Here is a 25,692-nt window from a genome sequence, read left to right on the forward strand (position 1 = left end):
TTAATATTTTAAAATATCATTTAATGTATTTATTGGCTTTTTAGGTATTCCTTGACCTGGGGGTATATGTGCATGCTGAGCCATGTCTGATTCTTTGTGACTGCGTGGAGTGTAACCCACCAGGCGCCTCAGTCCATAGGATTTTCCAGGCAAGAATACTGGAGTGGGTTGCCATAACCTTCTCCAGGGGGGTCTTCCCAGCCAGGGATAGACACCTCCATCCCATTTCTCGTGCCCCCTGTATTGCAGGCAATTTCTTTACCGCAGAACCATCTGGGAAGCCCCGACCTAGGGTTATAGCTCAGCATTATTTTATATGAGTTGCTCTGCTGCTGCTGCTGCTAAGTCGCTTCACTCGTTCCTGACTCTGTGCAACTCCATAGATGGCAGCTTACCAGGCTCCTCTGTCCCTGGGATTCTCCAGGCAAGAATGCTGGAGTGGGTTGCCATTTCCTTCTCCATTGGTTGCTCTAGGGATTGTTAATTACATTCTTAACATTTCACAGACTATTTAGAATTTATATTGTGCCATTTCATGTAAGATGCAGGCATTTTGCAACCATGTAGGTCTATTTTCTCCCTCCCCCATTCTATCTGCTCCATTGTTTCTGAGAAGTCATTCATTGTTTGAACTGTTATTCCCTTGAATGTCATTTTTCTCTGGGTGCTTTCAATATTTTCTCTTTTTGTTTGGTTTTCAGGAGTTGACTGTGATGTGTTTGGCTGTGATTTTCTTTTTCACATTCTTCTTAGGACACACTGAACTGCTTGAATCTGTAAGTTAACGTCTTTCACCAGATTTCATGTTTTTTCCTGCCTCATTCTCTTCTGTCCTCTTGGAATTCCCCCTTTAGGCATGTTAGACTTCTCATTCCTCCTTGGATCACTGCCAGGGGAGCCAGGGTGGCTGGCTTATTCTAGGAGCAGGGGTCCCAGGAGGCTTACCCCTATTTTGCCACCCCAGGGAAGCTGGTGGGGGGTGCCAAGGGGGAGCCTGCAACCAGAGCTGACACTAGAGCCTCCTGTCCTGGCAACCATCTTCTGCCCTTGTCATCCTCTGTCACTCTCCACTGGAAGGGGAGCAGGATTCACCGAGGTCACCATGCCCCATTGCCGCTGGACCGTGTCCCCGGCTCAGTGCATGCCGAGAGCTCTGAGAGCAGCTCCTGTGCCCTTCACCTCCTGGTTCCTCAGTGCCCAGCACCCAGGACAGGGAGCAATCATTAACCAGATAAAATGGGGACACAGGAGAACTACATGCTGCACTCTAGGAAAAATAACTTGCATTTAAGTATAATTTTAAGTATATGAGCCTCCTAAAAGTTTTGATGGGAAAATGATCCTTTATGAAATGATAATAATAGATGGTAGTTGGAGTTAAGAAAAACTTTGTCTCCGTGAAATAAAGATGCAGAAACTCTATTTGTTCCCCAAAGTTCTGGGGAAGCTATTCCTCTTGGCCCTGTGTATCTGGGTGCCCTGGTCTAGGTCATGCTGACACGTGGGGGCACGGGGAGGAAGAGAAAGAGAAACCGATTGCATCCCAACCCCGCCCACATGGGGACACTCCGCTCCCTGCCTGAGGAAGCCTGCAGTGGGCTGAGCTGACAGGACACCCGGTCTGTAGAGCACGGGACTGTTTCCAACCTGGGCCTGGCACACAGGAGGAGCCTGGGCTGAACTGGGGGTGGTGGGGGAGCAGGGGGCGGGGGTACTGAGGGCCCCAGACTTTCCCAGTGTGCGCAGGGCTGAGCGCCGACCTCAACTGGAAGGGCAGCCGTGGGAGCGAGGCCGGCTGGCGCTGGCACTGGGCCCAGGATGGCGGCACTGCTGGCCTGGGCTAAGCGGGGAGGAAGGACGGAGGGGAGACCCAAGAGATGAGACAGGCGGGGGGCTTCAGGAGGGGTGGGCACCGTCTTGTCTCCTTTGTGGGAAATACGTCTTTCCCTGGGTGGGCGGGCAGGCGGGCAGCCGTCCACTCAGTCCACCTCATGGAGCCGGCGAGGGCCTCTGAGGGTGTCCCAGCCTGGAAATGGGCTGTATCCAGCAACTCGGTCCATAAAAGCAATGCAGGGGACACAGTTTCCATCCCTGGTCCGGGAAGATCCCACAGGCTGTGGAGCCACTAAGCCCAGACTCAGCAACTGCAGTAAGCCCGTGCAGAAAAACCCATCTGTGGGAAAACTGTGTGAAAATTCCTGAGATATCCAGGTCCTTGTCTATGCACCGTCCCCTCACAGAGCCCCAAGGGTCCACAGTCATAGACACCTGTGTGGCCAGTGTTGCAGCCAAGCGTTTCAGGAAACAAACTCACTCAGAAGGACAATGCAGACAGTTGAGTGCAGTTTATTACACCGGCGGGCCCAAGGCAGAGTCTCCTCTTAGCCAAGGACCCCGACCAGTTTTTGTGAAACCTTATATACCCTAAGTGTACGTGCCCAAACCCACCTCCCCAAATTCCCTGAAACTAGTCTGAACAAAGGAAAGATACAATCAGAGTTAACCGGTGACTCATATGCCTTAAGCCCAGGTAGTTAACAGTGGACAGTAATCAATAGGTCTGTGATCATATCCCAATAAGCAAAATAGAATTTATGATTCTATTTGGTTACACAGATAATTAGGGTATTCTTTTAGGCAATGGAGAGTCTAGGTACGAGTCCTAGGGTTCTTCCATCTGGGGGGTCTGGTTTTCCAGTTGGTATGTCATTTCCATAGATACTGGGCATAGAGCTCAAAGTCCACAGTCCGGCCCATGAGGGAGTCCTGCTTTCAAGATGGAGCCTGTTCTGTTTCCTCCTTCACCAGCACCCCTGTAAGCACGGGTCCCCATTTCCAGTACATTTCAGTGTTGCCGCCGATGCCTTCAGGAGCAGCTCACAGTGCAGCCACAGAGGGTAAGTGCCTGCTCCCTCGCCCGAGAGGGGACAGGGTGTCTTGTCTTCCCTTGTGGTCCGTTTGCCTGCTAGTGGACCAGCTGCGTCTTTCTGGTCGTCTCCTGTCGATTGCCAGGGTGCGGGGTGTTTCCAGTGTCTTCTTTCCTTCTGGGCTCTTTTTGAGGGAGGAAACAGATAGAGATGGATGCCATCTTGGGCCAGGCTTCGAACATTAGGCTACACGCATGTTCACTTTCCCAGTGGACTCTGAACTTTGTGCCCGGGGTCTATAGAAATGGCATATCAATGGAAAACCAGACCCCAGATAAAAGAGCCTCAGGACTTGTACTTGGACTCCCCGTTGCCTGAAAGAATATGCTAATTATCTCTGTAACAGAACAAAGTGGTAAATTCTATTATGTTTACTGGGATAGACCACAGGCCTATTGATAAATATCCACTGTTTATTTAGTCTTGTGACACAAGAATCATGGGTTAACTTTGATCGTATCTATTTCCTTGTCCAGACTAGTTTCGAGGAATTTAAGGAGGTGGATTTGAGCAAGTACACTTAGGGTATACAAGGGTTTCACAAAAACTGGTTGGGGTCCTTGGCTAAGAGGAGACTCTGCCTTGGGCCAGCCGGTGTAATAAACTGCACTCCACTGTCTGCATTGTCCTTCTGAGTAAGTTTGTTTCCCAGAACGTGTGGCTACAGTATTTTCTTAAGTGTGTGAATTCCCTTTCTATCTCAGGTGGGTTCACCTTTTATCACCTGCACAGCACATGATTCCTTCCACTTGGCTTGATGACGTGGATCCTTTTTCCTTTTACCCATTTTACAACTATATAACGTTTTTTAAATGAATCTGTTTTTTAATTTTTTGGCTGTGCCGGCTGTTGTTACTGCACAGGGGCTTTCTCCAGTTGCGGCAAGCAGGGTGGCTCCTCTCTGTCGCGGAGCACGGCCTTGGGCTTCTCCTGTTGCTCTAGGTTATGTGGGCTTCAGTAGTTGCTCCACAGCATGTGTGATCTCCCTGGACCGGGGATGGAACCTGTGAGCCCTGCACTGGCAGGCAGAGTCTTACCCACTGAACTACCAGAGAAGTTCCACTCAACATTTTTAAAAGTGTAGTCAATAAGTAACGTTTTCTTCATGTTCCCCAGTTCTTTGTCTTGCTTAAGAAAGGCTTTCCCATACCTGTATTCTAAGGGACATGTTCTAGGTTCTTTTTAATATTTTTATTGTTTTATTCTTGACAGTTGATAACCTCGAATTTTCCATGTACTGTGAGGTAGGATACAGAAACCTCCTACCACAGGGCCTGTTGCCATCTTCAAGTGAGGCCCCCAGGTGGGCCCTTTTTATTCTAAAGACTCGTGTTACTGAGCAGAGATCTCTGATTCTGGTCCATCTGCAAGTTCCCCAGCCCCGCAGCTCCCCGCCTCAGACGAAGCACAGACACGTCCCCTCCTGCCTGTTGGGGAGCTTGGTGCTGGAGTCTCACTGAGATAACCCTCAGAGCGGGTAGGGCTGGGGGCGCCGCTGAGCCCAGCCTGGGGCAGGGATCGGTCTCAGATGGTACAGTCCTCGGGGCTCAGTGCTAAGCACAGCTGCTGTCCCTGCATGATCTGGGTCAGTACAGTGCACTAAAATCGAAGCTCAGCAAAATTCTTAATTGGTCTGTCTCTTTGAATTGAGAACCTGGGAGCCCCCAGCAGCCCTGGGTGAAGAGGCCCTGCCCAGATTCCAGAGGAATAAATAAGAGTTCACACCTGGGGCTTTCTCCTCCCCCCTCACCTTACCTCATCCCTCCCTTCCCCCCAGCCTCCAGTGGCACTGGGCTCCAGGGGTCAGCTTCTCCTCCCTCCAGACTGGTAAATCCACAAACACAGAGACACATATACACTGAAATTCAAAAAATTCAAACAGATAGAACCCCTCCTCCCAGTCCTCAGCCACTAGCTTCCCTTCCTGCACCAACTGCTGAATGCTTCTAGGCATTCTCCACCTTTGAGACATGCAATTTTTTTTTTTTCCTACAAAAAGTGGAGCTTTCTGAACACATTATTCTGCCCTTTCCTTTTTTCTGCTAATGGTCCTCCTGCTAGACCATTCCAACCAGTACACAGAGCTTCTGGATTTTCAGCCCACTGGATCAGTGTTTATACCGTCACAGCATTTGAATCTCCATCTGGGTACCCATGATTCAAATGCCCCTTTCTCTCATGACAGGTATCTGGGCGCAGGCTGCACTCATGCAAGCTCATGCTTCCGCGACCATCTCTGCAGGGAAAATGCACAGCAGTAGCAGGGTGAGTCTCCCAGAGGCTCAGCAAACCTAGGAAAGTTTGGGCGCCACAATCAGCTTCTTGCAGATCTGTTAGGGCAAAGAAAAAAGGCCTCCAGGTGCTTTTCATTTTGCATTTCTCTAAGGAGGGAAATTTGCATATCCTTTGCAGGAATCTTCTCCAGTGGTTTCCTTATTGGTATTGGTGGTTTCCTTGTTGGTGTTTCTTATTTATCTGTAGGAACTCTTTATTGTTAGTAATCTCAGTAAGATCTCCTTGTGATGCAAGTCCAAGAGTCCTCCAGTTTGAGGCTTCCTTTTTTGAGTTTGTTGCAGTTTTGCACTTAGCTGAATTTCTCAGTCTTGCCTTTAGTCTCCTGGGTCATATTTAGAAAATTCTTCGCTTCCCCTAAACGCTAAATTTTCCTTAAGTTCTCTGGAGTCCCTTCACCGTGTCCTCTTCATGCTGAAATCTTTAATCTGTTGGAACAGACCCCGGGGTCAAGGGCGAGGAGTGACTCGCACCACCGACGCGAATCGCCACCTTCACAGTGTACAAAATATGTGCAGGAGCCTCTTCATCTTTCCATGAAAGTGTTTTTCACCCACACTCCTAGCGCCTTTGTGGTGTGGCGCGCCGGGAGGCCCGCCGGGGAGTCCAGATCCGGGAGGCGGGAGCGGCCGCTGGCGGGCCGGTCCTCCCGCCGCGCCCAACCAGTCACGCAGCGACCCGGGTGCCCCCAGACACATGTGGGGCGCTCTGCGGCCGCCCCGAATCTCCTGCGCATTCCAAGCCACGCAGCACCATTTCTGCCTCAGAACCAAGACCCCCGCGGTCCTCTGGGTCCGGCGCCACCTTCTGCCCCCACTCCGCCCCCCGTGTCCCGCGACCCTGCACCGCATGCTGCCCTGCCTCCGCTACTCTGCGCGCAGTGGAGGACCCGCGTTCCCGCTCAGTCCTGACCCACCTCTGACCTATTTTCCCAGCGCGCCCTCTTGGTCCACGGGACGCCCCCAGCCCCGCGTCGCACCCCGCCTCGTGTCACCCTCCCTCGCCCCACGTCACCGCCCCGCGTCGCCCCTCTGTCCCGCATCCTCCTTCCGATCGCCTTCCACGCGCGCACCCCGCGCAGCTCTGCACCCAGAGCCCGTCTCCGTCCGGGCTCCGGCGGGGCGGGGCCTCACAGGCGGAAGTGCCCGGGGCGCCGGTGGCCGGGACCTGCCCGGAGGATGGGAGCCTTGGGCAGAGGCGGCGGCGGGGGCCGCAGTGGCGGCGGTGGCTGCCCTGGCGGCGGCGGGGGCGGGCGGCCTGGTGCGCGGGCCGGGTAGCGCCTGGCCGGGCGCGGAGCCATGCGCGGGGTTGGGACTGGGCCCGGGGGCGCGGCGGTGGCGGTGGCGATGTCGCTGCTGCTGCTGCTGCTCTCTCGGTCCCCGCCTGCCGCCGCTGGCGACGGCAGAAAGAGCGGTAAGCGAGCTCAGACCCGCGGGCCCCATCCCCGGGGCGCGGGCCGGGGCGCGGGGTGGGGAGGGAAGAGGCCGGTGGGGGGGCGGGTCTGGGATTGTGACTCACCTGGGGACACCTGTGCGCTCACCTGGCAGGGACGTAGGCCTCAAGTCCCCATGCCGTGTTGGGGGCGCAGGGCGCCCCCTTGGAGGGCGCCGAGTGTGAGAGCGATCGGATAGAAAGGACGCCCTCTCCCCCTCCTCTGTGCCCAGGGCCAGGTTCGGCCAGACTGTCCCCTTGGAGCAAACTCTCGCTTCCTTCCTCCTCCCCCTCCTCCCAACGCGTTCTGGCCGGGTAGGACCTTCGGGCACCGGGGTGAGGTTGAGCGGCCCAGGGGGGACTCTCCTGGGACTCCAAGGGCTGCGGTGGGAGTGCGAGTTCCTAGGAGGAAACCTTGGGCAGTGGGGTTCCAGGATGCCATCTGGTCTGGGAGAGGGGCAGAGTTGGAGAAAGTTGCTTAGATCCTGGGGTCACAGCCAAGTGCGTGTCATGGCTTCGCCTCTCCCGCAGTGACCACTACCCCAGTGCAGTCACTTTCAACAGCTGGCCTTGCTCGTTGTCCCCAGGACGCTCATAGGCCAGAGTGGTTCAGAGAAATGGGCACCTCTTTGCTGTTTGGGAACTTCGGCTCCCGGTGACAAAGGCTCAAGGGGGTGGCTAGATCAGAAGGTGCTGCTGGGCGCCTGGGGTTGCTGAGTAAACTACCTGACTTCTGTGGCCTTGGGCTCTCTGACGGCCTGCTGGCCTGGGAGGGCCCAGATGCCCCAGGAGGCAGTAGGCAGCTTATCCAGCACAGCATGGGGCTGGCTCCCAGCCCATCCCCGCCCTCCTCTGAGATCTTGCTCCTCCAAGCTCCTGTTTCTCTGAGGGCTGTGCCTCTGGTTTCTGAGCCTGGCTTAGCTTGAAGTGAAAGGCAGTTTCCCCAAGGCTGGCCCCTGATGAAAGCACTCCGCTGGGGACTGCCACCCCTACTTTCTCCTTTTCTTCCTTCTCCCGGGTCAGGGCTAGGCAAAGAGTCATTGGTAGGGAGATGGAAAACCTGGGGCAGCGCTCCCCTCCCGGGCCTGCTGAACGGATCCTGCTTTCTGTGTGATCCTGGCATCTGGGGTCTCTGGGTGGGCAGGGTCTCTGCACTGGGTGCCTGTGCTGGTTTGGAGGATGTACGAGAGGATCCCCTTACTAGGGTCCCCAGACAGGCTCAGGAACTTTCTTTCTCCCACCCGCAACCCTGTGTCCTTGGAGGGGGTTGTGGTAGAGCAAGTGTGCCTGTGGCTGGTGCTTCCTGATACTGGAAATGTGACTTCCACATCTGGCTCGGATGTGTGAATGGCCTGGTACATTCACCAAGAAAATGGAGTGGGCCTCTTGGGCAGGGAGGTCGGGGTGCAGGGCTGGGGATGGGATGGAGGGGCTGGGTGGCCTGGGAGTGGGAGGTCTTATCTCTTGTGCACCCTGAGGAGACTTTACAACCACCACTGAATTGCAGGTGTCCAGGGCTGGTGGGGGAGCCAGAGGACCCAGCCCCTCTCAGGCCAGGGGGCTGCACGCCACAGCTGGACCTCCCCTGCCTGGCCATATCGAGCAGCTGGGTGCCCGGCAGCTGGCTGAATGTTTCTCTAAGGCCCTGTGAGCCCATGGTGGTGGCAGTGGGGGGATGGTGCAGCAGCCTCAGGAAAAAGTTTATATTAGTTCAGTGGCTCCTAGTCTCTCAGCACTCAGGCCACAGCCGGCAGCTGGAACCTGGTGACCAGCAGATACCTGGAAAGCCGGGTGCTTGTGCTGTGTGCTGCCTACCCCTGCCCAGCCCCCCATACTGGGCTCCTGGGAGCTCAGATGGCTTTGCAAGTGGCCTGCTGTCTCTTTTCAAGGTGCTTCCATGGGAGTCAGGAGGCTGGCAAGACAGCCAGCTGCTCACCTGGTTCCCTCACCTGCTCACCTGGCCCACCTGGAGGGGCCCCGGGCTTACTGCTGGGATCGTGTGGGTTGCTACCCTCCTAGTGGGGCAGGGGGAGGAGAGGGTGGCCCCACCCTGCTGTGTTCACAGTGCATTTCTTTCCAAAGCACTTTAACATCCATTAACCATGGAGGGAGGGGCAGCTGAAGGGAGGTGCTGTCCTACTCGGCCAACTCAGGAAGCTGGGCCCAGAGAGGGGAAGGGATGGTGAAGGTCAGTCCGGAACAAGGCCTGAGCTGGCAGTGGGGCAGTGCTTCCTGCTGAGTAGCCCAGGCACCTCCTTAGTCACCTCTAGACACAGAGCACCGAGGCGCGCCTGTTCTTGGCAGGCCCAAGGGCATCTTACCCACTCGTGGGGCAGGTGGTTATGCCGTGGGCCCCAGACACGAGGTTGTACTGGGTTGTGCATTCTCCTAGGAGGGTCCTAATCCAGGGTTGGGTCTCCAGAGACCTTTAGAGCTGGTTTGGAAAGGCTGGTGTGACAGGAGGGGCCTCGGCTGACAACTTGCAGAGGGTGTTGGGGAGAGGACCCATGGAGGTGAGGGGCTGGGAGACACTGCCAGGACTGGGGAGCTCCGGGGTGGGAGCTAGCCTGTGTGCTGCCAACCCCTGCTTTGTCCCTGTGCCACTCTGCAGGGGCTTGTGCCCACTGAAGCAGCCGCTCCAGCCTAGGTGCTCCCCCCCAACCCCCTGCAACACACACACAGGTTCTCTGCTCGCCTCCTGTCTGGGTGAGGGGGGACAGCGGCTCTTCCTGTACCCCAAATCATGGCCTGAGCAGGCAGCCAGCCTCCGGACCTGGTTGCCCTGCCCTGTCCACTGCAACCAGGACCAGAGATCCTAGCCCTGGGGAGACTCAGTGGAGGTAGGGGTGTGTCCCGGCCTCCAGTGCCCAGGGCAGATGGGAGGAGGGATGGGGCTCCCACCTTGACTTCTTCCTGTGCCTTTCACCCTCCATCCCTCAGCCCCAGGTGTGCCAGGGCGCTGGGGGCGGGGGCGCCGGAGGCTGTGAGCAGTGTGGAGAGGAACAGCCCTCTGAGGGGGGCTCTTCTTGCTTCTGAGGTCTGAGGTCCTTGACCTCATGTTGACCCAACATTTGATTGGTGTTGGGGCCTGTGGGACTTGTTGATTGGGGTTGCCTGGTGGGTGGGATGCAGAGATCTGGGGGACTGAGCCTGTGAGCTGGAGGTTGCTGGCAGTGCTGCAGGGGTTAGGAAGATGGATGTGCAGACGTGGGTGAGAACGTGATTCCTGAGTGAAAGCTTCTGAGCCCCAGCCTTCACCAGGGGCTCAAGGGCAACAGTGACTTTTCCCAGGTCGGGGTTGGTGTGCCAGGCATCCCAGGGGCTCCATGGCTCCCCTGACTGCTTCTCTGAGGCCAGGCCAGGCAGAAGGGCCTCTGCCCTCCACCTTTCTCCATCTTGTCCCCCGGGGAGGCTCCCAGGCTCCCTGGCCGCCTGACAGTGCTTTCTCTGCAGACTCCAGGCTGGTGTCCGAGCAGTTCTCCCAGGCCCCGCAGAAGCTGGCCTTCTACAACTGGTACGGCAGCGCCCGGCTCTTCCACTTCCGTGTGCCCCCGGACACGGTGCTGCTGCACTGGCTGCTGCAGGTCACCCGGGGCAGCGGCCCCACCTGCAGCAACGTGGAGACCACCGTGTAGGTGCCAGCCTGCTCGCTGCCTGCTGCTGGAGCCGCCGAGGGCCACACCTGAGACCTCCCTGCTCTCCCTGCCTCCAGGTACTTCCGCTATGGCGCCCCTCCTGTGATCAACCCACTGGGCACCAGCTTCGCCAACAATACCTCCGTGCAGCCCTCCTTCCTCCTCAAGATGCTGCAGGACAACGCCTCTTTCAATGTCTCCTACCCAGCACCTGGGGACTGGTTTGTGGCCGCCCACCTGCCCCCCTCCTCCCATAAGATTGAGGTGAAGGTAAGAGCACTCCCTCTGGGGATGAGGGACAGCACCGCCCAGTGCACAAATGACTGGTCCCTGCTATTCACCTCAGGGCCGACGTTGCTCAGGGCTCTGCTGCCCAGCCCTGCCCCCTCTCTGGGCCAGCCCCATCCGCTCTGGATCAGTCATTCCCACTCAGTCCATCCCTTCCTCTCTGGGCCAGCCCTTCCCCATCTGCTCCAACCCCGCCCCCTCGGTCCATCCCTGCTCCTCTGGGCCAGCCCCGCCCCATCTGCTCCAACCCCGCCCCCTCGGTCCATCCCTGCCCCTCTGGGGCAGCCTCGCCCATCTGCTCCAACCCCGCCCCCTCTGGGCCGGCCCTACACCATCTACTCCAACCCCGCCCCCTCTGGGCCAGTCTCGCCCCATCTGCTCCAATCCTGCCCGCTCTGGTCCAGTCACGCCCCCTAGGTCCAGCCCCGCCCCTCCAGGCCAGCCTCGCCCCATCTGCTCCAACCCCGCCCCCTCCGGGCCAGCCCCGCCCCTCCGGGCCAGCCCTCCCCCACCTTCTTTCCCTGTCCCTGCTCTCTCCTCAGGACTTTATTCCCACCTGTGCCTACATCTTCCAGCCGGACATGCTGGTCGTGAGAGTGGTTGAGATGTCCATCCTGAAGCCTGACGTGCCCCTCCCACTAGTCCTCCTCTCCCAGCCCAGCTACCTCAAGTAAGTGCAGGCCTGCTGGAGGGGGCAGCCCTGCTGTCCTCAGGGCAGGTGAAAAGGTGGGAGGTCCAGGTCTTGGCCCCCACCCTGGAATTTAAGCTTGGGTTCGGGGGGCGGGCTGGAGCTGCAGAGCCCAAGTGAGGCCGTGTCCCCTTGGCTGCAGAGTCTTCGTCCCCAAGCACACCCAGGAGCTGCGGCTGGAGCTGCAGGGCTGTGTGTCCAATGGGAGCCTGGGCTGCCCTGTGCACCTCACCGTGGGCTCGGCCACCCTGCCAGGAAACTTCCAGAAGGTGCTCACTTGCAGCGACCCGACCACGCCCTGCCGCCTCCTGCTGCCCTCACCACCCTGGGAACGGTGGATGCAAGTGACGGCCAAGAGCCTGGCGGGGCCCCGCGTGTCGGTGACGTTTAGTGCTGTGGCTGCCCTCACAGGTGAGCTGTGGGGGAGGTGGCTGTGCCCCCTCCACCACCAGGCCTGCCTCCACTGAGCCCCTTGTGGTCCTGACAGCCTGCAGACCGTGGACTGTGAACTTCCAGCACCTTCTGAATAGCTCAGACCAAAGCAGCAACGCCTCCACGGGCACGCCGCTCCCGAGCCCCAACACCCAGGACCTGGACCAGAGTGGCGAGGTGGGCAGTGGCCCCTTCTGCTTCAGGAGCTTCCCCATCCTGCGGGAAGACATGGATGTGGTGTCCGTGCGCTTCCGGCCCCTGGACAGGGTCTCGGTGCTCGTGCAGTCGGACATGCCCTCGGTGATGCAACTGCACCTCAACACGGGCATGGACAGTGGGGGCTCCCTCAGCATCTCCGTGAGCATCAACCAGGTACCCTGGTCCTCGAGGTCGGGTCGGGATTGGGACCCAGGGCCTGGGGCTCAGACCTTCCTGGGGTGCAAGGACTGCTGAGGCCTTCCTGTGCCCACTTTGCCATGGAGATTGGGTCGGGGTGGCCTTTCTGGCAACAGTGAGCCTGGCAGGGCATCGGGCCGGCATAGGTGCCAACTGAGAAACAGGAGGCCTGTCCCAGGGGCAGCGGGTCCCTGTTGGCAGGCCTGGGGCTTCGTGGGGGCAAGGAGCTGAGGCTGGGGCCCTTGGCCTGGAGGGGGTGGTCCTGGTGGGCCCTAAGCCAGTGGGAGCCACAGAGAATAGCACTTAGCACCAGAGGTGAGCGTGAGGTGGAGGCTGGGGACTGACCCTGTTCGGCCTCCCTTCCAGACTGTGATTGCCAACAACACTTCGGTGGTGGCCTGTGTGACCGCCGGCTCACCCTTCCTCAGCTTCAACACTTCGCTCAACTGCACCACAGGTACTGGCCGGCGCGTCCAGCCCGGGGACCGGCGGGCATCTGGCTGCCTCTGACCGGGCCTTCCCACTCGCTCCCTGCAGCCTTCTTCCAGGGTTACCCCTTGTCCCTGAGTGCCTCGTCTCCCACGGCCAACCTCAGCATTCCCTACCCGGAGACAGACAACTGGTACCTCTCCCTGCAGGTCCTCTGCCTTGAGAGGCCTGAGTGAGTAAACTTGGGGGCGGGTGGCCAAGTGGTTGTGCTCAGGCCTGTGGATGGGGCTGCCTACATTCCAGTTTTGGGGGTGACCTGTCTTCCTCCAGCAGTGCCGGGTCAGTTGCCTCCTGCGGGGTTCCCCTCTCCCCCCAGCCACTGCTCCCGTGGGAGCTCTGAGAGCAAGGACACGAGCGGGGATGCTGGTCCCAGCCCCAGGCATGCGGGGGCTCAGGCGGGCAGGGAGAGGGCGTCCAGGCCTTGCAGAACCCCTTGTGGTTATAGTCCTCTGGGGCCTGGGGGCCTCAGCTCTGAGTTCAGGTGTCCAAGACCCTCTGGGAGCTCCAGAGGGGGGCTGGCCAGCAGACCTCTGCAGCCAGCCTTCCTGGGGCCCCTCCTCGCAGGGAGTGTGTGCAGGCCTCAGTCCTTGTGGAGACCACCTTGTACTTGGTGCCTTGCCTGAACGACTGTGGACCCTACGGCCAGTGCCTTCTGCTGCGCAGACACGGCTACCTGTATGCGGGCTGCAGCTGCAGGGCAGGTAGGGATGGTCCATCAGGCGCCTTCCACCTGTGCCCATGGACCCCAGCCCCGGGCCTCTTTCTGGCAGCCACCCCAGCTCGGCCAAGGTTGGAGGGCGCCCCGAAGAGTGAGGGCCACCGTGTCCTTCCCCGGCCTGCCATGCCCCGCAACCCCTGTGTGGGCTCACAGAGGAACCCCTGGAGATGGGACTGCTTTCTGGTCTTGGTTTCCCCTGCTCACACCTGCCCACACTGGCCTCCATTGGCCCACACCTGTCCTCTCCCGCTGTGGGGTGAGGAAGGGTTTCCTCCTCAAGGCCCTGCGCATGGAGTAGGCCCTGAGGTTCCTGAGCAGCCACTGCCTGGCCTGGCTGCACTGGCCCGGCCTTGGCACCCACAGTGCTGTGCTGGCCCACAGGCTGGCGTGGATGGAGCTGCACAGACAACAGCACGGCCCAGACTCTGGCCCAGCAGAAGGTGGCCACCCTCCTGCTCACCCTGAGCAACCTCCTGTTCTTGGTCCCTATCGCCATCTCCGTGCACCGCTGCCTTCTGGTGGAGGCCTCAGTCTATGCCTACACCATGTTCTTCTCCACGGTAAGCCCACCCGCTCCCCGGGGCTAGGGGGAGGCGGGAGGCTGGGCTGTCGCTCACCACTCGGCCCACAGTTCTACCACGCCTGCGATCAGCCGGGCGGCGCTGTGCTCTGCATCCTCAACTACGACACGCTGCAGTACTGCGACTTCCTGGGCTCCGGAGTGTCCATCTGGGTCACTGTCCTCTCCATGGCCCGGCTGAAGGCGTCCCTGAAATACGTGAGTGACCTCTTGATGCCTGGGTCTGGGTCCTGGGAAAGCAGAGGGCCTTGTGCACAGCGTGTCAAGCGAGACACCAGAAAGGGAGTTCCCACTGCCCTTGGAAACCTCTCGTTTTGACCAGTCGCCTACTGGGAGAGGTGTCTCCAGCTGTGAAGGGACCGTGCTGGCTGCTCGGAGGGTGCCAGGAAAGGAGGTGGTGGGCAGGGTTAAGCCAGGCCTCATCCAGAGAGGAGGCCTGGAGCCCCAGACCTGGACCAGACCTCCCAGAGAAGCGGCCAGCTCTGCTCCTGGAGTCCCTGTACTGAGGACACTTCAGGGCTTGGCTGCTGGAGATACGTGCCCTGGACCAGTCCATGCTTCAGAAACTCCCTTGTGGGGAGCTTTCTGGTGGCCCAGTGTTTCAAACTCTGTGCTTTCACTACCCTGGGTCCAGGTTGATCCCTGGTTGGGGAACTAAAATCCCACAAGTTATGCAGCATAGCCAAAAAGAGCAACAACAACAAAAACTGCATTAGAAATACACCTGTGGATGGACCTGAGGGACCGGTGGATCCCAGCAGTGTGGGAGCTGAGAGAGGAGTACCTCCTCCCCACCAGCAGAGCAGGACACAGGCTGCTAGTTTCTGCAGGGGGGCTGGCAGGAGTGCTGGGGACGATGAGGGGACATGGGGATGACCAGCAGGCCCACACTGCCTGCTCCTGCTGGACCTCGTGCCATCAAAGACAGCCTGGCCTAAGGCTCCCAAGACCCCACCATCATCCCTGTGTTTCACCCAGGTCCTCTTTATCCTGGGCACTCTGATCTTCGCCATGTCCTTGCAGCTGGACCGCAGGGCCGCCTGGAACACGATGGGGCCTTGCCTCTTTGCCATCGTGGTCATGGTTACCATGTGGGTAAGGACCTGGGGCAGGCAGGGTTCCTGCTGAGACCCCCTCCCCTGGAAGTTGGGGTACAAGAGTGTGGGCTCCCCATACATGCTTACCCTGTGAGGACAGAGTGTGGCCCCTCGTTCCGTCCATGTTCTCGTTCCTGGGTCCATGTTCTCCACACCCGCTGACGGCTGCCAGCAGCAAGCCACAGGGGCCCAGTGTGGCTTGGCACCCCTTGAACCCGTCCAAGCAGCCCACACTCGCAGCCCTGGGCAGCACCCCGAGATGTGAGCGCAGCCCCGTGCAGATGCCCGTGTGGTTTCCTCCAGGTATACCGCTGCAGCCGCCGGCGCCACTGCTACCCCCCCTCCTGGCAGCGCTGGGTCTTCTACCTCCTGCCCGGCCTCTCCATGGCTGCTCTGGCCCTCAGCATCTATGTTTCCATGATGACCAGCGAAAACTATTACTACACCCACAGCATCTGGCACATGCTGCTGGCAGGGAGCACAGCCTTCTTGCTGCCGCCAAGGGACCAGCACGCCGAGCCCTGGGCCTGCGCCCAGAAGCTCAGCTGCCGCTATGAAATCTGCAAGAACCACCGGGACGAGCTATACACAGTGACGTGACAGCCGCCGTGGGGGGCACCTGCAGCTCTGCTGATCCCTCCAGCCAGGGGCAGGGCGAGGGAGTGGGACCCTATGCAGATCCATTTCCAACTGAATAAAACTGCCCTGCGCACTCTTTGGCTTCCCCCTCCGGATGGAGGACCACACCCCCAGGTCCTTGTGCCCGCGGGCTGTCAGCTGACTCGGTCCCTCTGCAGCTCCCAGCTGGTGTCTGCAGGGGCCCTTGGGGCCAGGGCCAGGCTGCCTGGAAAGCACAGGTACCATGTGGGAGCAGGCTCTGGGTTATCCTGGCCTGGGATGGCTGGAGGGAGATGTGGAGTGGGAGTCCCCCACTGCCCGGTTCCCCTGTGAGGCTTTGGTGTGAGACACCCAGGTGGGCAGAGGGGCCCTGAACCTGCCTCCCATGGGCGTCTGGCTTCTTGACCCCTTGTGCCTTGAATGCCACCCTGCCTTGGGCATGGATCTATCCCCTGCTGACACACTTGCCTTGAGAAGGAGTGACCACACTTAACCATGGAGCTGATGGCACTGGGGGTCCATAATTCGGCCAGCTGCCATGAGTGGCATGGGGGAGGCTGGCTTCTGGCTGTCCACTCCTCCCCCTTCACTTCCCGTGGTTCTCAGTTTTGAGATGAGCTTCCTGGGTAGGAAACTGCCAAGCAGCTCTCAGGATGCTGGGCCCACAGGGCACACCTTGCCCTAGCTTGTGTCCCACTGGCCCCTGGGCTCTGGGCTCTTGTCTAGGGAGCATCTCCTTGTATTCCCGGGAGAGCAGGGATGGTTGCCACCTTCCATCCAACTGCACAGTTAAGGAGGGGACTCCTGGAAACCTGGCCCAGCCTTTCTCCGGTTGTGGGGACGCCCAGTAAGGGCTGCTGTCTGTGTGAGGGGCCCAAATGGGGCCATGGAAAGCTGAGCAGCTAAGCTCAAGGTGAGGGGCACGCGGCCCTCCCATCTCCTGGCGTCTTCCTTTCTGAGTCCTGTTCAGGCTGTGGCCTCCCCGGAGGCTTCCCGCTCCTCCAGGAACTCAGGACTTGGCCACCGGAGCTGGCTTGTAAAGGGGAAATATTTATATGCAATATTTTGAGGGGAAGATTTTTCAAGACATTTAAAACGTTTTTTTCTGTAGCTCTGATTTTACTGTGATTGGTGAATTTAATATTCTACAATGATGTTTCAAGGCAGGAGTTTTTAACATTGTTTTCTGCGCGAAGGTGGGACCGAGATTGACAAGTCCCACCTCCTGGGAAACGGGCCGTACTTGCCGACGGTGCCTAGAGCCGCCACCTTCTCCGCAGGGAGTTTTCTACCGTCCCTAAAGGCGGGAGAGGGGGCGGGACGAGGAGGGGGTAGACCGACAGCCTTTGCAGCCAGTCAGCGGCTGGTGGAGGGCCCGATGCAGCGGCGCGGCTTCCGGTTCCGGTGAGGCCGGTGTTCTGTAAGGTAGGTGGTGCGGCCGGTCTGGGTTCGGGGTCTTGCAGGGTCGAGCCTGGATCGCGCGTCTGCGGTTGGAGCCACGCGAGGGGTTGGGCCGGTGGCGGGAATGTCGCGGGGGCGGGGGTATGGTCGAGGCCCGCGTCCTGCCGAGCGCGCGTGACGGCGGTCCCGACCTCCCGCCAGGCTCGCCGCAATGCCCCTGCACAAGGTCCCGGTCGGCCTGTGGAAGCGGCTGCGGCTGCGCGAGGGCATCTGTTCCCGCCTGCCCGCGCACTACCTGCGCTCCCTGGAGGAGGAGCGGACGCCCACACCCGTGCACTTCAGGCCGCACGGGGCCAAATTCAAGATCAACCCCAAGAACGGGCAGTGGGAGCGCGTGGAGGACGTGGCTATTCCCGTTCACTACCCCCCGGAGTCCCAGCTGGGGCTCTGGGGCGGCGAGGGCTGGCTGAAGGGTCACAGATATGTCAACAACGACAAGGTGGGTGAGCAGGGCGCGCTGGAGCCGTGCTTCCGCGGTTTCGCTGCCCTGCTCCGCGTGGGCTTTTGGGGAACGTTGACAGTGAAAGGGCGCCCACCACTCGGGGAGAGGGCCTGACAGTGTGGTGGAGACAACTCCCTCTGAGGTGTGCTCAGGAGTTGTCTCAGTTCTGGCAGCCAAGTCGAGTGTACTGATGGGAGGAGCCCTGAGTGTTGAGAAGGGCTGGGGGCGAGGTTTCAGGTCACCTGTCAGCTTGCCGCCAAAGGTTCACCTCTGATCAGGTCTCTTGAGTCTGCTTCTAAGCGGGTGCTGCCTCTGCGGAGAGCTTGGGGTTGGGGGCTTTGTGTCTTTAAGGCCTCCCAGGCTGGCGTCTCTTTGCCTTTGGCCCCTTGGTCTCTGGTTTGGAATGACCTGTGAACCACGGGATACAATTGTGCGTGCTGTATCTGGAAGGAAGAGTAGCACCCTGAACAGAGTCTGGGTGGGGGTGGTCCCTGCACTCCAGGGTATGGTGAGAAGCAGCAGGGCTCACCAAGCCTCCCACATCTGCAGTTCTCCAAGAGGGTGAAGAAGGTGTGGAAGCCACAGCTGTTCCAGCGTGAGCTCTACAGTGAGATCCTGGACACCAGGTTCACTGTGACGGTGACTATGCGCACCCTGGACCTCATTGACGAGGCCTATGGGTTTGACTTCTACATCCTCAAGGCAAGCAGATCAGCACCAGGCTGGGGTCCCTGGTGAGATGTAAAGGGGACCATGTCCCTTACTGGACACCCCGGTGGGAGTCAGTTACTGTGGACGTGGGAAGCACAGCTGCCTCCTCCTCTGCTCTTAGACGTTCTGCTCTTCTGGCCTGGGTGTGAGGGATGCCTACCTGGTCCAAAGTACTCTACTGGGCTGGCCTGGGGGCTGCCACCTGCTGGGGAGGAAGCTGGAGGGGTCAGCTGTTGGGGTGGGCGGGGCCCTGCCCTCAGCACCTGGCCCCATGTGGTGCCTCCTGCCAGACCCCGAAGGAGGACCTGTGCTCCAAGTTTGGGATGGACCTGAAGCGAGGGATGCTGTTGCGGCTCGCCCGTCAGGACCCCCAGCTGCACCCGGACGACCCCGAACGGAGGGTGGCCATCTATGACAAGTACAAGGTCAGGGCTCCAGCCTTTACTTACTGCTCCTCGTGGGTCCTCCAGCTGGCTGCCTGAACCTCACTGAGAACCTGTCTCTGCCTGCCCAGGCGTTTGTCATCCCAGAGGCAGAGGCTGAGTGGGTTGGTCTGACGCTGGACGAGGCCGTGGAAAAGCAGAGGCTCCTGGAAGAGAAGGTGAGTGTGTGGAAAGACCAGTGAGAGCTGAATGCTTGGTGCCACTGGTTGCTTTGACTACCTGGCATTCCCCAGGGTCTGCCCAGTACCACTCGGAGGCTTTTCTCTCTGTCCCTTAGAGGAGTGTAGCACGTGGTAGCTGCTGCCCTCTCCTTCTGGCTTTATTCTCTGCAGCCCAGCCAGGGAAGCCAGGGGCAGGTGCCTGATCCTGTGGCCCTCTCCCACTGACAGGGCACTGTCCTGGGTTAGGGGTGAGTGTGTGGCGAGTGGGCCTGCTTGACCCTGTGGCTGGGCCCAGTCCTCTCATGCTCGATGCCTCTGGTGTTTGGTCAGCAGCAGCTGGACTCCCGGCCTCCCCAGAGTGGCTTATGGTGACCCATCTTGCCCCTCCAGGACCCCGTGCCTCTGTTCAAGGTCTACGTGGAGGAGCTGGTTGAGCAGCTTCAGCAGCAGGCGCTGTCCGAGCCGGCTGTGGTACAGAAAAGAGCCAACAGGACGTAGCTTCCCGGGGACCTGGGCCTGACAGCCAGGCTCAGCACCGTGGACAGAGCCTGGGGCCTTGTTGACAGCCGCCTATGGGCAGTGGGTGAACCCATGGCTACGTGCTGGCCACGCAGCTCCTGGGTAGGGTACGCTCTGTGGGAGCCCCAGGATGCGTCTCGTCCCAGGATCCCCAGAGGCCTGAGGCCATCTTACTGCCTGTGTGGTTCCCTGCTCCCTCCTTCTGCAGCAGGGGCCCTGTTGAGGAGGGTCCCCACCCTCTGGGGCCAGCTTGAGTAAAGTCTGAGCCAGGCCGTGTGTGTGCTGCTTTGCTTAGAGGATCAAGCTGACTCCCTGCCGAGGTGGTCTTGGGATGCAGCTCAGGTGGGTGGTGGTCCCCGGTGTGCAAGGCTTCAGTCCTGTCTCTCGTGGAGGACCCCGCATTGGGGGAGCAGAGCGGTGCTGTCTCTCCGCCTGTTGCACAGCCCTGGCCAGGTGGACTGTCCTCCAGAGCGGAGGCCAGGTGCCATGGCCGGACTCCAGATGTAGCTGCAGAGGGTCTGTGCCAGCTCGGCCTTTGGCGCGTTGAGCACCCCCACCAGCCCTGGGAGGTGCGGGGGCAAAGGATGTCCTGCGGGGCAAGCCTCGAGGCTGCAGCTTCTGGGAGCCCCTCCCTGTCATGCTCAAAAGGCGGCCTGTGACGTTGGCGCCTCTTCTCCACTGACCCGCAGCCTGAACTTGGCGGGGGCACTGTGCCCCGAGTGGGAGGCTGGACCAGGCACCTGAGGCTTCTCCTGATCTGAGGTTTGGGGCCCATGACCCTCTTTGCTGACCGTTACCCGGGAGTCCTAAGCACTGAGGCCCATCCAGATTTCTCTGGGAGGACAAGTGGGTGCCCTGACCGAGTCCTGTGGCTGACTGGACCACCAGGAGTAACAGGCTCCCTGGGGGGTTGCTGTGGACGTGACACCACCTGGGATATGTTTATCGGACAGGAGACCAGAGAGAGCCTGCAACTGGCTGGTGGGCACAGCTGCAGGAGGGCCCTGGAGACCCTTGGCTCCCGGCGAGGTCATCCAGGATTGGGAGCTGCCTTGGGGTTAGGGCCCTACCGCGAGTGCCCTGGAGGTCACCAGTCCCTGTCTCCTCCATGGACCTTGAGACCCCATGTGTCCTACCCCTGTTTTGTGATTGGTTTTAATTTTTTAAGAGTTTTACCAAATGCTGATGGTGCCCAGCTCTCCTCTGGCCCGGTTCTGTGGGCTGGCAATGTCCAGCCCAGTTATCCAAACCACAGCCCCTGGCTTGGTGGACTGGGGGTGCTCTGGGTGGGCCACGTTCCCTCCCATGTGCAGGGTCTCCCCGCTCCCTGGCCACAGTCTCTGCCTGGGTCCCCTGTGTGTTCTGGGTACCCAGCACATTCCCCATTGATTAACCTCAACTCTGGTACTTCTGTCTTGGCTTGCTCCTTCCTGCTCCAACTAAGGCCATAGCCGAGGGGGCACCTGGGTCATTCCTGGGCCCCCAAGGGACCCTGCACTGGCATAGGGTATGTAACCCAAGTAGGTGGGGGCTGGGCCAAGTACCGGCAGTGGCTGTGGGTTGAGGGGGACTGGTGGGTCCTGGGAGGCCTCTGCTGGCTACTGGGAGGAGCTTGGCATGTCCTGAGAGGGTCACTAGCCTGCCCGCCACCTGAGGCTGAGCTGGCGGGGGGGGTCTGAGTGCAGCCCTTTTCTTCTGGTGGAACAGCAGTTTCGTCAAATTCTCCCCGATACCCTTGACTCCGGAGAAGTTTTACAGCCCTCACTGCAGGCCAGACTCATTACCCGGCCCCTGGGAAGCCACCCCTGGGCCTTCGGGTTTGGTCTGGGAGGGGCAGTGGCGAGGGGACAGGGATTGCCCTCCACGTGCCCCAGTCCTGGTCAGGTTGAGACCCCCTGAGCTGCCATTGCCCCGCTCAACCACACCCCTGACGTGTTGCTGTTAGAGCCTCTGGTTCTGCCCTGGCCGAGGTCCTGCAGCCCCTCAGGACTTGCATTGTACCGAGGAAGGTCAAGCCTGCAGAAACCAGAGCTGCCCTGCACTAGCTCCTGGTTGCAAACTGGCCATGCCCCTGGCTCTGCACCAGCTGGATCGACCCTCCTCTTGTGTTTCCACAACAGCAGAGCTCAACCAGTATGCTTCCCTGCTGGACAGGGCAGGAGGGTGACGCATCACGGTGGCTCTGGACTAGGGAGGGGCCCTCGGGACCAGCCGTGGGGCCCTGACAGTGTGGCATCCTGAGGCCCTATTGTGTCCACTGCCTCCTTCTGATGTCCCTGAGTCCCTGGAGAAGGGGATACCCTAGATCAAGAGGGGCAGGGCCCCTCAGGAGGGTCTCACCTGAGTCTTCCCATCTGCACAGGGCAGCCTGGGCCCTGTCAGTGTGTGCGGGAGGCAGAGGAGCCGTGGGGGCATCCACACGCACCGGGACCCACCCAACATGCACACCCATCGCTGCCCCTTGAGCCAGCTCCCACCCCTGTTGGCTGCCCCCAAGGCAGAGCCCTGCAGGGGTCAGAAGAACCTGTGCAGGCTAGCGCTCCCTGGCAACAGGCTGGAGCCCTCCCAGCACAGCCAAAGCCGCTTTACCAGCCCTAGGTGGCCCAGCGCTGAGTCCCTGCCTGCACTTTGCCCCTAGACAGGCTCTGACTGTGCTTGGTGTCCGCAGACAAGAGGCCCCACAGCTGGGAGTGGAAGCTTGGAGGCTGGGCAGCGTGGAGTGGGGCCAGGCCAGTGTGAAGAGGTGTGGGATGAATCTAGGGTACTGGACAAGCAGCTTCTGGGCCCAGCCTAGCATGCCTTCTGCCTGTTCAGTCAAGTGTGTGAGCCCTGGGTTCCTGTCCCACACTCCCCTTGACTCCGGATCCCTCTGGCTTTGGCAGTGGACTCTGCAGGGTCTCCCTCAACCCTGGCCTCTTCCTGGGGCATGAGGCTCCCACCTCCTCCTCTTCACCCAGCCTCTAGTCATCTTCTGCTCAGCAGGTGGGGCTGGGCCGCCCAGGGCTCTCCAGTAGCCTTCAAGGGGGCCTTGACAAGGTGGTGCTGACCCCAGCAGCCCATGGAAAGACCATGGTCTGTCAGGGACATAGGGTTGGGGGGGCTTCAGGCTGCTCTCTGCCCTGTAACACCCAGAAGGGCCAGTCCTTGGAGTGATGGGGTGTTGTGTCCTTGCTGGAAAGCTGTGGCGTTGAGACCTCAGGGAAGGCCTTACTGAGGCCAGCAGATGGGGCAGGCCCTGGGAAGAGCAGCTGCAAAGCCTTGGGGTTGGAAAGAGTCCCCTGGTCCTGTCAGACGGGCACACAAGGTCTTTGGGGCAGGAGGGCTGTGCTGGGGTCACGCGAGTGTGTCCAAAGGGCCAAGGAGGGGTTGGCTGCAGAGATGAGGCCAGCAGGCCCTTTGCAGTCCGAGGTGGAGAGAGCTTGGACCTCCCTCGAGGGTGGGGAGTTCCCGCGGCTCCTGCTTCCACTGCCCTCACCCATTATTTTCTCACCAGCGTGGGCCTGGCCTTCAGCTCCTGGTGCAAGCCTGACCTGAAGTTGTCCTCTTAGCAGGGGCTGCACGGACACTGTTCCTGCCACTGCCAGGGTGTCAGGAAGGGCATGGAGTGGTTTGAGATATCTCAAGAGAGGGACAGGGACCCCCTCATGCTGGACGTGCACAACACACACGTACACGCTCAATGGCTGCTGCAGGAGCAGCCACCACCCAGCCACATCTGACCTGACCCTCTGAGGGGACCCTGGCATGGGCCCACCAGCGGTGCCGCCTGCTCCCTCCGCAGTCAGGAGTGGCTCGGGGGTGGCGGTGTCTAAAGGGGCTGGTTGCCATGGCTACCATAGGGTTCCGAGGCCGTCATCTGGTCCCTGCCTCAGCCAATCGGCGGTGGGAGCCCGAGCTGCAGCCTAGAGTCACGCTTCTTCCTCGCAGCCACACAGTGGCCAAGAGCAGGGATCCGCTTCCTGGAGTGGCTCAGAGTGCTCTCACGGACGGCCAGGCCCAGCATGGCGGAGCGCGGGCCGGTGGGGCGGGAGCAGGCGCACGGAGCCAGGCAGGTGAGGTAAGCCGGGCGGGCGCATGGACAGACAGGCGGGTGGACAGGCAGACAGGTGGATGTGCTCCCTGCTGCCCATTGTTCTCGTGGCAGAGCCCAGAGCCCTCCGCCCACTCTGCCCTCTGCACCTTCACCCTGGGGCCCTCTCCCCAGATACCCCAAGGAGGGGCCACGGGAAGAGGGACAAAGGGAGCGGCAGAGGGCAGGGCGGGTTGCAGTGCACCGAGGCCCAGGAAACCGCCCTCGTGGGCCTTTCTCGGCAGGCTTCACATAGGGGCCGCATCAAAGACCCCCAACTGGCCAGGGCCCTTGGCGTGACGGCCGCCCAGCCCCTCTCCCGGCCACTGCTCCCAGGGCTAGGCAACAGGCATGTCAGGCAGTGCAGTTGCAGGAGCATTTTTTTTTTTTAGAAGAAAAAAAAAGGCGGAAAAAAGGGAAAAAATGTCCACCTATAACGGGAGCGGTCAGCCCAAGATGGATCAGAAGCGCCAAATCCCATTACTCGGGACTTCAGAGAACAGGCCCCGAAAAGGCAGCTGTGATTAAGAGCTTGTAAATGCAGTGTCTTTTGGAGATCAAAGAGGGACACGCTCATGTGTGTGCATGTGTGCGCGTGTGCACGCGTGTGTGCAGGAACGCGCGTTGAGGGGCGCCAGCAGTGGGACCGTGCGCCATGGCATGGTGGAGCCTGGCGTGTCACCTGCCGGCCACAGCCACCCTCCATGTTGCAGTGTCCTTGCCGCTGTGTGCTGCGTGTGGACGCCCTGGGGGCTGAGCCCACGCAGGCGAGGCCCAGTACCCACCGCCAGCAGCTGGCCCTGGGCAGCAGGCCCTCTGGAACCGGTCCTCCCTGGGCCTCGGCCCCCAGCACGGGCCTCCATCTTGTCCGGGTCTGCTCTCGTCCCCGTGTTTGGCCCAGATGGACCTGGCAGGAGCTGAGGGCTCAGGCCCGCTGCGGCCGAGCCCACCGTGAGGACGGGCGGAGGCGTCTGAAAGCGCCCGGTTGTCCTGCTGCCCGCAGAGGCCGCGAGCTCCCAGATGGCCTGGTGAGCGTGTCTTGGAGGTTCAAAGCCTCCGTCTGTGCGATTGTTAGGTTATTAGGTAAACTCTGAGAAGCAAATCTTTTAATCCACTGTGGCTAATCCAGTGCACTTTTGTTTGCCATGACAGATTCTGCAGCAACAAAGGGGCCAGAGGGACCCGGCATACATAATCACATACTTATAACCGGGCCGCAGTGGCCGCAGGGTTCCTAGGCAGCCGAGAAAGACATCGAGGGACAGCAAGTGAGGGCGTGGGTGTGGGCGAGGGCAGCTGGTCCACCTGGGCACACTTCCCCATCTCCTGGCACCAGTCCCCAGCTATGAGCTTGGGGAGTGGCCCTGGTCCCCGGACTGTGCAGGCTTGTGGGGGTGGAATGAAGTGTGTCAGGCCGAAGGAGAAGGGATAACCAACAGATGGGTGTGGGTTCTCATTGCCCCAGGAGAGGCCTTCAGGGATGGGACAGCTGGGACAGGGAACAGGGAGGACAGGGGTGCCAGTCCACCCAGTATGAGGTCAGTACAGCAGGAGGGCAGGCGTCCCTCGGGGACCTGGCCCCTCTGCCTGGATCTGCCACTCCTGGGGAAAGCCCTGGGAGTGGGCGGAGCCGGGAGGCCAGTCCTCTGTTGGTGATGTGTCTGAGATACTCGACCTGGACCACGGCCAGCGTAGGGTCCAGCTCGTGGCCTATGCCTGTTCATGGAGGGCTGCACACAGACCTCTGAGGCCAGCAGCAGGTCGGCACCCTCACTTGCTGAGGAGGGCACTCTGGCTCAGGGAGGTGCCCGGAGACTCTGGCTGGCCTGAGGCAGGCAGGTGCTCAAGTATTCAGGGAGGTGGGAGCTGGACAGGGGGTCCTGAAGCACCAAGCTGGGGAGGTGTGGGGCTGGGGTGGGGGGCGCTTCTCGCCCCTCCTCCTTCCCAGGCCCCAGTGGCTGCTGGGAGCCACCTTGGACATCAAACCCTCAACACCTGGCCTCCGTCCCTGAGCCTAACAGACAGCCCTGTGGTCAGAATCCACCAGAGAGGCAGTACGGGTGGCCCTGCTATGCCCCTTGATCTGGAGTGACGCGACCCCCTCAGGACACAGGATAAGACCCAAGCTGGGCACGTGTGGAGGGCACCCTGGGATTAAGTGTGCTGGCTTGGGACTTGACCCTTGACTCCTAGGGGCCAGCAGGGGTGTGGGGGCTCTCAGGTCTGCTGGGTGAGTCATCTGTTCAGGGACCCTGGGATGAGCGTGGCGCTGGCTTGTTGGGCCTGCGACTCGGG

General features: G+C 60.2%; 2 protein-coding genes across 8 annotated transcripts; both read left to right on the plus strand.

Annotated features, from left to right (window-relative positions):
* The first annotated feature begins 704 nt into the window (after nucleotides 1-704).
* On the plus strand, nucleotides 705-16,931 carry PGAP6 (post-GPI attachment to proteins 6). Of its 5 annotated transcripts, none has more exons than XR_011144637.1 (15): nucleotides 718-776; nucleotides 2,719-2,897; nucleotides 10,104-10,281; nucleotides 10,363-10,555; nucleotides 11,116-11,243; nucleotides 11,404-11,672; nucleotides 11,749-12,065; nucleotides 12,456-12,546; nucleotides 12,627-12,750; nucleotides 13,143-13,279; nucleotides 13,678-13,856; nucleotides 13,928-14,074; nucleotides 14,855-14,971; nucleotides 15,277-15,830; nucleotides 16,872-16,931. XR_011144637.1 is itself a non-coding variant. In XM_068966856.1 (15 exons), the coding sequence occupies exons 5-15, from the start codon at nucleotides 10,454-10,456 to the stop codon at nucleotides 15,571-15,573; spliced, it is 1,908 nt and encodes a 635-aa protein (XP_068822957.1). In that variant the 5' UTR covers nucleotides 718-776; nucleotides 2,719-2,897; nucleotides 5,113-5,192; nucleotides 10,104-10,281; nucleotides 10,363-10,453; the 3' UTR covers nucleotides 15,574-16,303. The 5 variants fall into 5 exon arrangements, 4 of the variants coding, with proteins under 4 accessions (XP_068822954.1, XP_068822957.1, XP_068822953.1 ...); XM_068966856.1 differs by lacking the exon at nucleotides 16,872-16,931 and adding an exon at nucleotides 5,113-5,192 and having other exon boundaries at nucleotides 15,277-16,303; XM_068966853.1 differs by lacking the exon at nucleotides 16,872-16,931 and having other exon boundaries at nucleotides 705-776; nucleotides 2,840-2,897; nucleotides 15,277-16,303.
* Nucleotides 16,484-19,584, plus strand: MRPL28 (mitochondrial ribosomal protein L28). Of its 3 annotated transcripts, XM_068966858.1 has the most exons (6): nucleotides 16,489-17,016; nucleotides 17,194-17,491; nucleotides 18,044-18,196; nucleotides 18,496-18,630; nucleotides 18,720-18,806; nucleotides 19,200-19,584. In XM_068966858.1, exons 2-6 carry the CDS (start codon nucleotides 17,204-17,206, stop codon nucleotides 19,305-19,307), a joined length of 771 nt encoding a protein of 256 aa, XP_068822959.1. In that variant the 5' UTR covers nucleotides 16,489-17,016; nucleotides 17,194-17,203; the 3' UTR covers nucleotides 19,308-19,584. The 3 variants fall into 3 exon arrangements, with proteins under 3 accessions (XP_068822960.1, XP_068822958.1, XP_068822959.1); XM_068966857.1 differs by having other exon boundaries at nucleotides 16,488-17,491; XM_068966859.1 differs by lacking the exon at nucleotides 18,044-18,196 and having other exon boundaries at nucleotides 16,484-17,491.
* Nucleotides 19,585-25,692: the final 6,108 nt, after the last annotated feature.

This window comes from Capricornis sumatraensis, chromosome 3 (assembly GCF_032405125.1).
Source record: "Capricornis sumatraensis isolate serow.1 chromosome 3, serow.2, whole genome shotgun sequence".
In the NCBI taxonomy this organism is placed as follows: Eukaryota; Metazoa; Chordata; class Mammalia; order Artiodactyla; family Bovidae; genus Capricornis; species Capricornis sumatraensis.

Bases quoted from the DNA above. Each gene is read 5' to 3' on its own strand.
- MRPL28 (XM_068966857.1), top strand. From the start codon at position 17,204: ATGCCCCTGCACAAGGTCCCGGTCGGCCTGTGGAAGCGGCTGCGGCTG. The intron at 18,197-18,495 runs GCAAGCAGATCA...GCCTCCTGCCAG, and splicing joins TTGACTTCTACATCCTCAAG to ACCCCGAAGGAGGACCTGTG. The intron at 18,631-18,719 runs GTCAGGGCTCCA...CTGCCTGCCCAG, and splicing joins CCATCTATGACAAGTACAAG to GCGTTTGTCATCCCAGAGGC.
- PGAP6 (XM_068966852.1), top strand. From the start codon at position 2,756: ATGAGGGAGTCCTGCTTTCAAGATGGAGCCTGTTCTGTTTCCTCCTTC. The intron at 10,556-11,115 runs GTAAGAGCACTC...CTCTCTCCTCAG, and splicing joins CCCATAAGATTGAGGTGAAG to GACTTTATTCCCACCTGTGC. The intron at 13,857-13,927 runs GTAAGCCCACCC...CTCGGCCCACAG, and splicing joins ACACCATGTTCTTCTCCACG to TTCTACCACGCCTGCGATCA.